We start from the raw sequence: 13,679 nt of genomic DNA, 5'->3' as shown, positions 1-13,679 counted from the left end.
TTTATTTTTTTATGCCTTTGTCAGCATGCACATAATATCAAAGCAATAAAATTAAATTGAAAGCTATGGTATTGGAGAGGCAAAAAGATTTTAGTTATAAATGTTGTGGAGTTGACTACACTGGGCAGGCTGCTATGTTTTCCGAAAAATCATCACATAAAAAAGCAAGTTATTTTCTCCTAAGACATTACTTCTCAAATCTATAATGATTAGTATGGCATAAGAAATAGGAGACAATAATCATTATGGTGTAAGAAATAGGAAACGAGACTTCAGAGTAATCAGAAATGAAAACAGTTCTGAAAATTTATGGTATGTTCTATTCTTTGAGAACTCCAGGTGTAGTAGCCACAGCCTTGAGACATGGGTTGTTGCCAGGTGCACATTCAACCATTTTCTTGACAATACAATTCTTGTTTATTTACAGGTATTTCAAATGTAAAGAAGTACTTATTTATTACACACACTATAGGGTTGTGGAAAGTGTAAAGGTGAGAATAAGAGCTTTAAAATACATAAAAATAAAATTCTGCATCCCTAGTCTGATATCGTGAGCTTTGAAAAGGGAAAAAATCCAAGAACCAAAATCATATGGTAACCACATTTATGTTCATAGCATGGTGAATAATATATATATGAAATGATCTGTTATTTTTCTCAGGTCACAAGGTAAATAAAAAACATGAAAAAAATTGTAACCTGACAAGAACCCTATCTCTGACAAAGTACAACACTGTATGGGTTGATTTGAACATTAGGTTTAAAAGGTGAACTGTTTGGTGATGAGACAAAGGCAAGGCCAGTCAGAGTCTCTAGGTGTAGGTCTGGTATGCTCTGGCTTGAATGTAACAGCTAGTGATATATTGCTGAATGATTCCAGGATCCCAATGTCTCAAACTTTCTCTCTCTCTCTCTCTCTCTCTCTCTCTCTCTCTCTCTCTCTCTCTCTCTCTCTCTCTCTCTCTCTCTCTCTCTCTCTCTCTCTCTCTCTCTCTCTCTCTCTCTCTCTCTCTCTCTCTCTCTCTCTCTCTCTCTCTCTCTCTCTCTCTCTCTCTCTCTCTTGGGTCTTACAACTTCTTCAATCTTAGTGGCTCTTATAGTAGTTTTAGTCAGTAATCCTTCAAAGTATTCACATAACCACCATCACACACTTGACCCAGTAACATCTCTTCATGCTCATTTTTTAGTCACAAGTATGGATTCTCCATTTGGTTATTTTTCCATCTTCAATGTTCATTAATAGTGTGGTTAAAAATAATTGGAAGCTTTTGAGAACTTATAATTTCTTATATACTTAGTCTTTTATTTTCATTGGTTTTGTTTTTGTTTATTGAAGTATTGCTGTTTGTAATGGTAGGTTAACAATGTTCTTGCAGGTTTATGATGATGATGATGAAGGGGAAAAACAGCTACAACTTGTAGAGCGTGAACGTATCAGGGTGCTGGGAGAGCAAGTTGGAGCAGTTGTCAGAGGAGCACCCTCTCAAGCTATAAAGATATCAGCATTAACTCGAGTATTTACTCGGTACTATGGATGTTCTCTCAAACCCTCACAGTATGGTTCAAGTTCGCTGGTTGAATTGATTGGAAAACTTCGGAATCACGTTAAGGTAAAATTGTGGTGTGTATGTATGTATGTATGTGTGCATGCATGAGTGTACAGTCATCTCTCAACATCATAAATTAAAAGATTTGTGGATTGGTATCAGTAAAAAGAGGTATGCAGATTAGATTTTTCACAGATTGCCACCAATTTAGATCTTGCATGCAGAGCAGCTCATTATGACACACACACACACACACACACACACACACACACACACACACACACACACACACACACACACACACACACACACACACACACACACACACACACACACACACACACACACACACACACACACACACACACACACACACACACACACACACACACACACACACACACACACACACACACACACACACACACACACACACACACACACACACACACACACACACACACACACACACACACACACACACACACACACACACACACACACACACACACACACACACACACACACACACACACACACACACACACACACACACACACACACACACACACACACACACACACACACACACACACACACACACACACACACACACACACACACACACACACACACACACACACACACACACACACACACACACACACACACACACACACACACACACACACACACACACACACACACACACACACACACACACACACACACACACACACACACACACACACACACACACACACACACACACACACACACACACACACACACACACACACACACACACACACACACACACACACACACACACACACACACACACACACACACACACACACACACACACACACACACACACACACACACACACACACACACACACACACACACACACACACACACACACACACACACACACACACACACACACACACACACACACACACACACACACACACACACACACACACACACACACACACACACACACACACACACACACACACACACACACACACACACACACACACACACACACACACACACACACACACACACACACACACACACACACACACACACACACACACACACACACACACACACACACACACACACACACACACACACACACACACACACACACACACACACACACACACACACACACACACACACACACACACACACACACACACACACACACACACACACACACACACACACACACACACACACACACACACACACACACACACACACACACACACACACACACACACACACACACACACACACACACACACACACACACACACACACACACACACACACACACACACACACACACACACACACACACACACACACACACACACACACACACACACACACACACACACACACACACACACACACACACACACACACACACACACACACACACACACACACACACACACACACACACACACACACACACACACACACACACACACACACACACACACACACACACACACACACACACACACACACACACACACACACACACACACACACACACACACACACACACACACACACACACACACACACACACACACACACACACACACACACACACACACACACACACACACACACACACACACACACACACACACACACACACACACACACACACACACACACATTTCAGTTTGTTAACTGCCTAAAGAATAAACCGTTTATTATTATTATTATTATACACACACACACACACACACACACACACACACACACACACACACACACACACACACACACACACACACACACACACACACACACACACACACACACACACACACACACACACACAATCAACGGTGTAATGGCACTATAATTGGAGTTCCTATTTTCTGGATCACATTTTGAGAAATAGTCTAATCAAAAGATATAACATTCATATTAAATTGAATTAATGTCTGATTAAATTTTTTTGCTCACAGTTGGTTGAAACAGAAGGTGAACCAATAGTTGCATTGGTGGATCGTGGACATGTCCATGAAATAATGACAAGGACTCGTACAATTTTGTGGGATGTTCCTGAAGGTTCTCTTACTTTGGACAAATTTATGGAGACCTATAAGGAGCACTACAATACTTCACCCAGCTTGGAAATAATGAAGAAAGATTTGGAGGGCATTGTCATAGTAAGTTTACTGAAATGGTACTAATTATCAAACTTCTTACTTAAGATGGTTTTTAATGAATCATGTTTCATTATTTTAATCAGATGTACAATACATTATATTTAATTGCCTGTATATTACTAAACATATTACTCAACATTTGGAGTGTGATTAAGGAGTGAACTGGTTTTGCCCCCCAAAAATGTATGTAAGTATTTTGAGGAGTATGTGTGAAGTAACATGGTGGGATAGAACAAGAAATGAGGCAAGAAGAACTGGTGTTTTGAGAGAGTTGGCTGGATGGTCAGATCAGTTATATTTCTACTTAAGCTGTTGCTTCTAACTGTATTGTTAATTTTTCCAACCTAATTGTATTGTTCATTTTTCCAGATAGATGATGATAAAGATGCTAAAATAAGTCTTGTACCATTGCAACTGTTTGTAAGGGATTTACTGACTTTACTGCATGAAGCTGGAGGCCGTATGAATCTTACGAACTTTGACACTGCCTTTGTTGATCGATTTGGTAAGTTTACCTTGAAATCAAGTCATAATTGTTGATACTGTTATTTTCATGGCTGATTTTCTTTTAAGCTTCTGATATTTTTCATATTTTCCTCTCTAATCTAGTCTAGTGTAGTCTGCTGTACATAATGTATTCCATTTTAAGCAACTTTCATGATGTTCACTAGAGAGGAATTTCTCATCCAAGATATTATCACCATAACTATAGTGGAGTTAACTGCCCTTGACTGTTCTGTCACCATGTGACTTTTCTCCTTTTAAGATAGATTTCTCTCTTTGTGTTACATTAATCTTATCTGCCAAAAGGAAAACTATAGTTTTTCTGTGGCTGAAATGTCAGGTGTGTTCTCTAGAACAGTGTTCTTCAACCTTCCTAAGATCGCAAAATCTTCAGGGGGTTTTGAAAAATTCATGTACCACAGCACTTAGAATAATAATTAAAAAAAAAAAAAAAAAAAAAAAAAATTATATATATATATATATATATATATATATATATATATATATATATATATATATATATATATATATATATATATATATATTGATTATTTAATATTTTCTCTGGTTTTGAGACTGGAAATGTATAAACAAAAGTATTGGGTCTTTTAAACTGAAAATAGGTACTTGGTTGTAAATTATTGTTATATATACTAAATGTACAATGAAACAAAATGCTACTTCTCAAACCCATGAAGCACGAGTTGTATCTGTATGTAATACACTGGTGTATACATAAATTTGTAGTACTTTATGTATATTACTTTTTTTGTTGCTTTTTTTTATTTATTTATTCATATTTTTGTTTTATTTTGTTTGATTTTATTGTGGATATGTTTCAGGGGTTGCATGTCGTCCAGCAGCATATGGATTCCCAAATATTGTTGCATTAGTTCAATCTTTGGGAGATCTGGTGACTGTTCGAGGGAAGGGAATGAAAAGGATCCTTGTTCTCAATCAAGACTTTCTTCCTACACCTTCCATTTCAAACATGACAAGTCAGAGGTGTGTGTTGAATTTTTAATCAGTATTCCACTCTCATATAGAATAATTTGGAGATGACTTAAGCTCCACATTTGTGATTAGATATGAGCTACACTGTATTCTTCTATTAAAATTCTAGTCTCAGGTCTTGTATTTATTTACTGAATTAGTTACTGCATTGACATTATCAGTGATTTCTCATATGTAGAAATGATGTGTATATGTATAATTCCAGTGTATATGGAGATGGTGGTAATAGTGTGGCTGCAAGTAATGATCCCAGCCTACATGCTTCATCTTCTCAGCTGCCACTATCTCACAGTGTTTCAAATACTGCACACTATGAATATCAGCAGTTAATGCAAGGTATGATGATTTAGAGGGGTTAAATTTTCTTGAAAAATTATTAGCCAATATGTGTTTCTCGAAAAGATAGAATGTTGCTGGCATGTTGGAGGCCTATCAAGATATACAGTAAATTATGCTTTTATGCAATACATTGAAAAAAAAAAGTTTTAGTAAAGAGGACAAATTGTGGTGAGGGTTAGCAGTTGAAATATTTCTTAGAACAAACTTTTTAAGCAGTCAAGGGTCACCATTTCTGTTTGTTGTAAGTTTATTTTTTGTCCTATTTATTTTTGCCCTTCTATTCAACTATATATGGAAGTTGAAACAAAAATTAATTTGTCCTGGTCTGTCCGAGAATACATGTTGATTATTTTTTTTTACTTTATACAATTCTAACTATACTTATTTCCTGTAGTAATTTGTAAGTAAAAGTGATAGTTTATATGTTTTTAAACTAGTACTCTACATAGGATTATTAAGCATTCCATTTGTAGCCAAATTTTATTAAGAAAATTGAAAATGTTCTTGAAAGCTGAGTAATATGATTGTAACAGTATAGAAAGATTTGTTTTGTAAATTTTTGCCACAAATTTTTTTCAGGCTTGTTAATTATGTCACCCAAGAAATTAAATAGGAATTATTAAATACTTTCTATCAGCAGACTCCAGCACAAGTGCTCATTTAGTTATGAGTGTAAATCCCTCCCCTCACCATCAACCGTATCAATCTTCTTCTCCTGTGGTAAGTATTGTTATGAGTGGTGAATATGTAGAGAGAGAGAGAGAGAGAGAGAGAGAGAGAGAGAGAGAGAGAGAGAGAGAGAGAGAGAGAGAGAGAGAGAGAGAGAGAGAGAGAGAGAGAGAGAGAGAGAGTTTATCCCTGCTCCTACTGTGTTGTGTAAGAATTATATATTGATCCCCTATTATTATTCCCCTCAAGTTTTTAATACATAATGTAATAGAAGAGTTGCCCCTTCCTCCAAAACTGTTACATTCAATCCAGCCCCTCTGACAAGTCTACCGTAATTTTGTAAAGTAATGAACCATACAGGGTGGCACAGTGAGCCGTGTTGGGTGTGTGGCCAATTTCCTCCCCCTTCCCCATCTCTCCCCTGTACCACCTTCCTCCTCCTTTGTCATGTGACTTTTCCTGCCTTGCAGTAGAGCAGGACAAGCCATGTCTTTGTTCTCCCCACCTCAGTCGGACCACAGATATTGTGGCGAGAGGATGCACATAGCTTGCTGGAGTGACAGAGAGCTGGCATGAGGGGTGGGGGATATATTTAGAGGGCTGTTACAAGCAATTACCACTGGAGTGTTGAAGGCAGTATGCCCCTGCTGTGCTAGGTAGGATAAGTGTCAGTCAAGGGTTTGACTGAGTGCTGTGCCAGATAAATTGTGGTGGACTACGTACTACAGTCTTAGCCATCTCCATCATGCTGTCTTGGTTGATCTGTGTCTTATTTGGAGTCTTGAGAGTGGTCCTTTGACCATCTCAGGGTCTGTCAGTTGTTGTGTACTTGTGTCATTAGTGTTTTTTGTGCCATTAAATGTGACTGGTGTTCATAGCTTATTGCTAGGAACTCTGAAGCCAGAGGATTTCATACTTTTCTGCATGCGTGTAGCTGTCTGTAGTCTTCCAGGGGACTGCATATAGATTACTCATGAGTAGGAGGATGTAATTTTCTGTGGGTGTGGGTGGCTCTTCTCTGGTGGGAGGTAGCTCACAGAATATTATAAGCCTCATATTTTTTTTGTTCTTTTCCTAACTGTGCCCCACCTCGTGTGGTTTGTGATTCTTTCTCAGCAAGTTAGGGTTTGTTTGGCAGTTGTAATACTCCCTTCTCTGTTGGTGAAACAAGGTGGCAGTCTCAGAGTTTTGGTGGTTGTGGGCAACCAGTAGGTGTCTGAATTCATCATGTTTATGCCTGCACAAGAAGGAGCTAGTCTAAAGCTGACCTGAGTGTAGTGGCAATTATGAAGGGGGCTGAATCTGGTCATAACAGTATATATAAGCTTATCAATTCTTCTCATGAATGTCACTTTACAAATACTGCTCTCTCTGTTTTCATGGGTCTACTATTTGTGGATTTACTCGTTCAAGGATTTTTTCCCACTTGATTTTTATTTACTGTAAACTCATGAGCTGTAAGAGTAGAAAGATAGACAGTGAAAGAAGTTATTGTACCTCTACTGTATACATGAAGGTATAGAATTCAAGGATGAGAGCTATAATTATAGTGATCAACAAAGTTTGCAAGCATGGTGAAATGGATGGGGAAATAGAGGAAGCTGTGTTTTTAGAGTACTTTCAGTGATTGTGATAGGTAGAAATGTGTGTATGGATGTAAAGAGAAGTAAAAAGAATAGTATTATCTTGCCAACATTGACATATGGATCATGGAATAGGACACAACAATCAAGAGTGCATCCTGAAGAAATTATTATTCTGAGAGGAGGATGTGGAGTGTCAAAAAGAGAGGGTGAGAGCAGTGAAAATGTGTTTTGAGATGCAGCACAAGTGCCTGTACAAATGGTGTGGTGTGATATCAAACTGCCATTTTTTTTTAATGGTTGTCCAGTGTTATTTCTGCTACTACTGCTGCTACTACTGTTTTCTATGATGAGATGGTTTTTTGCTTAAATGATGCTTAGATGGTCAAAAAGAGAGGGTGAGAGCAGCGAAAATGTGTTTTGAGATGCAGTACGAGTGCCTTTACAAATGGTGTAGTGTGATATCAAACTGCCATTTATTTTATATATTTTTTTTAAATGGTAGTCCAGTGTTATTTCTGCTACCAAACATTAGAGGAAGTGTTTTCTGTGATGATGGTTTTTTGCTTAAATGATGCTTAGATGGTGCTTAATATTGTTTTGACACCTCATTTGTTCTACTGATAACTATCTGAATTATGTATAATAATGTAACTGATCTCTTACATTAAAAGGTATACCCAGGCTCTCCTGCAGCAAGTGGAGGTTCTATGGTGTGGGGTCAGATGTGGTCCCCTCAATACCCAGTAATGTCACCACTTTCTCCTGCCCATTATATGGTGAGCTTGTGTGGAGTTCAATTTTAAAGTTATATAAGATTGTGATATGTAAGTAATACACAAATTATTCACAATTTTTTTAATGAAGTGCTTTGGAAGGTGAAGTAAGTTCAGAAATAGGAAAGGGAGCAAAGAATTTTTTTTTATATTTCCATTTTTGCTTCACTTACTGTTTTCCTTGTAATGTCAGATGGCTCTCAAGGGTAGATAGTCATATTAAGAAATAGGAAATCATAGAGAATTGGTAAGATGAACAATGTTAGTTAAGAGTCGAGTTCCTGTAGTATCAAAGGCAGTGGTCTTGAGCGTTGCCTCTCTTTTTTTTTATTTTTTTTATGTAGGAAGGACACTGGCCAAGGGCAACAAAAATCTAATAAAAAAAATGCCCACTGAAATGCCAGTCCCATAAAAGGGTCAAAGCAGTGGTCAAAAATTGATGAATAAGTGTCTTGAAACCTCACTCTTGAAGGAATTCAAGTCATAGGAAGGTGGAAATACAGAAGCAGGCAGGGAGTTCCAGAGTTTACCAGAGAAAGGGATGAATGATTGAGAATACTGGTTAACTCTTGCGTTAGAGAGGTGGACAGAATAAGGGTGAGAGAAAGAAGAAAGTCTTGTGCAGCGAGGCCGCGGAAGGAGAGGAGGCATGCAATTAGCAAGATCAGAAGAGCAGTTAGCATGAAAATAGCGGTAGAAGACAGCTAGATATGCAACATTGCGGCAGTGAGAGAGAGGCTGAAGACAGTCAGTTAGAGGAGAGGAGTTGATGAGATGAAAAGCTTTTGATTCCACCCTGTCTAGAAGAGCAGTATGAGTGGAACCCCCCCAGACATGTGAAGCATACTCCATACATGGACGGATAAGGCCCTTGTACAGAGTTAGCAGCTGGGGGGGTGAGAAAAACTGGCGGAGACGTCTCAGAACCCCTAACTTCATAGAAGCTGTTTTAGCTAGAGATGAGATGTGAAGTTTCCAGTTCAGATTATAAGTAAAGGACAGACCGAGGATGTTCAGTGTAGAAGAGCGGGACAGTTGAGTGTCATTGAAGAAGAGGGGATAGTTGTCTGGAAGGTTGTGTCGAGTTGATAGATGGAGGAATTGAGTCTTTGAGGCATTGAACAATACCAAGTTTGCTCTGCCCCAATCAGAAATTTTAGAAAGATCAGAAGTCAGGCGTTCTGTGGCTTCCCTGCGTGATATGTTTACCTCCTGAAGGGTTGGACGTCTATGAAAAGACGTGGAAAAGTGCAGGGTGGTATCATCAGCGTAGGAGTGGATAGGACAAGAAGTTTGGTTTAGAAGGTCATTAATGAATAATAAGAAGAGAGTGGGTGACAGGACAGAACCCTGAGGAACACCACTATTAATAGGTTTAGGAGAAGAACAGTGACTGTCTACCACAGTAGCAATAGAACAGTCAGAAAGGAAACTTGAGATGAAGTTACAGAGAGGAGGATAGAAACCGTAGGAGGGTAGTTTGGAAATCAAAGCTTTGTGCCAGACTCTATCAAAAGCAGTCTGCTGTTACATTTTGACTTATTGTTTGCTAATGGTGTTGCTAATTGTAAAATTGGATTTAAGGATAGATGTGTGCTGAAAAATGAAATTATTGTAGTATATTACAAGTGTTAAGAAAAGTGACAGACACTTCCAACATTAATTACTTCCTCGTAAAGTTTTAATGCAAGCCCATGGAGGACTGGAATCCAGTTAGCGCAAGTGGATGAGGTTATGCTTCTTATTGGCAAAGTGTGTATGGCAAACTGCTGTACATTTGGCATATTTGTATGTAATTTTTTTTTTTTATTAGCATTTTTTGGGTCCTTTTGTAGATTTTTAATTGATTTTATACAAGACTTGCTTCTGATAAGATAGTATTGTGGACTGTCCTATAATTTAGAGTGTCATACGGTAACCATCAGGTTGCTGTAACATTTAATTCCTTTAATCAGGTGCCAACAATACCAGTGAGCTGGGGCAGTGTTTCAGCTTCTCCAGTTGGTGCTGTAAACTCAGATGGTACTCCAGCTCAACTTCAGTCCAGCTTGGCACCTCCAGTTTCAATACATACACTTGATGAGCTTGTGAAACAGGTGCTGTTTGTCAAATTATACATTTGCAATGTTCTCAACAGATCTTTATCAGATTATACAGCTGCCTTATTCATTTATTTTTTTTAATGCTACAAACAAATTGTTTTTATAATTTGTAATTTCAGGGTAGTAAAGTAAGTGATGCCTTCACCTCTCCACCAAATGCCTGCGAGCTCCCCACTCCTGATCTTTTCACTCAGGTGCACCCACCAGACATTCCACCTGGAGGAACTGTTAATTACTCAGAAGGAGAGCAGGTAGGGAATTATACAAGTAATTTTTGGGATACCATATTGCATAGTATTTTAATAAACTGTTAGATTTGCATATAGGAATATGTAAGCCAAGGCATGAGTAAGTTGACTGCTCTAATCCGTCACACTACTGATCTATAGCTTTCACTTCTTGTCATCCCAAAGCTTTTGTGTCTGCCCATAGTATGCCGTCTGTCTACATGTAATCTTGATTAGATTGATATAGATTTTTCAGCTTGCTTCATGGGTGACCTTGGTAGCATGACACACAACTTTTATGAATACTTTAATTACAAGTAAAAGAAAAGATTGCAAATAAAATAATCATGGTTTTTTTATGATTCCAGAAAACTGCATGTAGGGAAGGGGGAGCAACTGATAACTGGAACACTAGCAATATAAGTGAAAAAGTAGAAGTGACTTTAGTTTCTGCTGTGCCAAAGCTTCAGACCAAAAGGAGAATTGCTGCCCAATTCACATCCAGGTGATAGGTTTTGGTGATGTCTGATGTTCTTGTTTACATGTCTGTTTTTTGCAGTAACTCTAATTTTTTTTTTATTGATAAACATTTAGTATATTTTGGTTTTGTAATTAAAATTGTTAATACTATGTGATTTTGAATAAAAAAGATAAAAAGCAATTATTGCTTAAAATCTTATTGCATATATAAATTGCAACTACTTGAAATGTAACACAACTTACTTTTCATTATTTCATTCTGACAGTTTTGGACTTTTAAATGTGTATGACAAGCTGAGTATTTTTACTTTTATATTAGTTGGCTTCATTGAAAAATATATATCTGATCTCAATTTCATCAAAATATGATGAATATTTTAACAATGAAGTGTGGTGTATTTCTCTGTATGTATTATATAAAATGTATGTATTATATAAAATAAGGTCTGTTGTTAGTGTAGTAATCATGACATTATTACCATTCATAACCTTGCAAAATTAATAAGTTTTGTTATTATGTGTAATTTGAATTGTTGATGTGTTGTGAACTATGCATTTATGCAGTGAGCATTTTTTCAAAATTGCTATGCAATTGTTGTATAGTTTTCATTACTTTGTTGTTCAGTGTTTCTTGATATACATATATTTGAGTTATGAAAGAAAGCCAAATAAGATATATTTTGTAGACTACATATTTTGTTAACTATTTTATATTGCATTCTGTCCCTGAGTTGCTGATTTTCACTGTGTGTGTGTGTGTGTGTGTGTGTGTGTGTGTGTGTGTGTGTGTGTGTGTGTGTGTGTGTGTGTGTGTGTGTGTGTGTGTGTGTGTGTGTGTGTGTGGACACAAGAGTAAATATTTCTCTCTCTCTCTCTCTCTCTCTCTCTCTCTCTCTCTCTCTCTCTCTCTCTCTCTCTCTCTCTCTCTCTCTCTCTCTCTCTCTCTCTCTCTCTCTCTCTCTCTCTCTCTCTCTCTCTCTCTCTCTCTCTCTCTCTCTCTCTCTCTCTCTCTCTCTCTCTCTCTCTCTCTCTCTCTCTCTCTCTCTCTCTCTCTCTCTCTCTCTCTCTCTCTCTCTCTCTCTCTCTCTCTCTCTCTCTCTCTCTCTCTCTCTCTCTCTCTCTCTCTCTCTCTCTCTCTCTCTCTCTCTCTCTCTCTCTCTCTCTCTCTCTCTCTCTGTTTTGTGCAAAGATATTTTCATGAAGTGGTGATGGATATTTGTAAGTTTAAAGTTTGTATTATGAGAAAAGATGCATCAAAACTGCTTATTCTTTCTTAAAGTCATATGCTGTCTGTGATTAATTCTAGCCAGATGTTAGTAATGTAGTCAAAAATAATTTATTATTATTAGGATTAGTTTTTGAATATCAAAATGTTTGTTGAACTATTACATTTTGCTAATGAAAAGTTAGTAGAGACATAGTTTTTCACAGCTTACAGAAAATCTATGAGTAAAAACCTACCTGAGATAACTTAGGTTGAGTAAATAAGATTTTTAAAGTTAATAGTTATGGCTTGTAACATAGCTATGAAATTAGATTTTGTTTTAAGTAAGGGAGCCTGAAAGGGCTCTCATACTGTTTTGAACATTACTTGCTTATACCTTTGACATCTGGGAATACACCTGAGAGAGCTTTTCATGTAAAATCTTTTCCAAGATTCCAACATACAAAACAAAGTGCCTTAACATACAAAAATGTTGAAATAAATATTTCTTGTCCATCAATGTGGAGGTATTATTAAAGGTACTGTTAATTTAATGTTCAGTTTATTGGTTGTGGGTATCTCAGTGTTACACTGAAATTTTCCTTGTTGTGGAATTTGTAATAAAAAGTAATTTAATGCTGAGACGAATTTTAAAACTATTTGTAGATACTACATTTATTGTTTAATCTTTTTTACGAACCACACAAATTTTCTTCATAACTATACTGACTTAGTATGCCATCTGTTTTATCATCTGTCTTCTTACTGAGCAGACACACCCCCTAGACAAGGCATCATCATCGATATCTTAAATTCCCAAATGCATTCCCTCATACTCCTTTAGGGTTTAAGGGAAGAAAGGGTTGATTCTTATTGTATCACACTGGATGTGGGATCAGTTGTACAGTATTCAGATTGTCTTCACATACTGGAACTCATAAGCTGACCTGTTGTACTTGTACTGCAGCTTAACCCTATCCCCTTTCCTGCACCAAATTGGATCAAATGCAGATGA

At 37.6% G+C, this 13,679-nt stretch overlaps 1 protein-coding gene across 3 annotated transcripts in view; it reads left to right on the top strand.

Annotated features, from left to right (window-relative positions):
* Positions 1–12,400, top strand: part of LOC135101985 (meiosis regulator and mRNA stability factor 1-like) — a 44,398-nt gene extending 31,998 nt beyond the window's left edge. For 2 of the 3 annotated variants that reach the window (XM_064006555.1, XM_064006561.1), the window contains exons 16-25: positions 1,377–1,610; positions 3,563–3,766; positions 4,136–4,271; positions 5,113–5,275; positions 5,490–5,620; positions 6,261–6,343; positions 8,550–8,654; positions 10,607–10,747; positions 10,873–11,004; positions 11,349–12,400. In XM_064006555.1, the coding sequence (XP_063862625.1) occupies positions 1,377–1,610; positions 3,563–3,766; positions 4,136–4,271; positions 5,113–5,275; positions 5,490–5,620; positions 6,261–6,343; positions 8,550–8,654; positions 10,607–10,747; positions 10,873–11,004; positions 11,349–11,489 (1,470 nt within the window). In that variant the 3' untranslated portion in view covers positions 11,490–12,400. The remainder of the gene's footprint in view (positions 1–1,376; positions 1,611–3,562; positions 3,767–4,135; positions 4,272–5,112; positions 5,276–5,489; positions 5,621–6,260; positions 6,344–8,549; positions 8,655–10,606; positions 10,748–10,872; positions 11,005–11,348) is intronic. The other variant, XM_064006571.1, reaches the window with a different exon arrangement.
* The last annotated feature ends 1,279 nt before the right edge of the window (positions 12,401–13,679 follow it).

This window comes from Scylla paramamosain, chromosome 1, assembly GCF_035594125.1.
Source record: "Scylla paramamosain isolate STU-SP2022 chromosome 1, ASM3559412v1, whole genome shotgun sequence".
Taxonomy (NCBI): Eukaryota; Metazoa; Arthropoda; class Malacostraca; order Decapoda; family Portunidae; genus Scylla; species Scylla paramamosain.
This window is presented reverse-complemented; position numbering and strand designations above follow the sequence as displayed.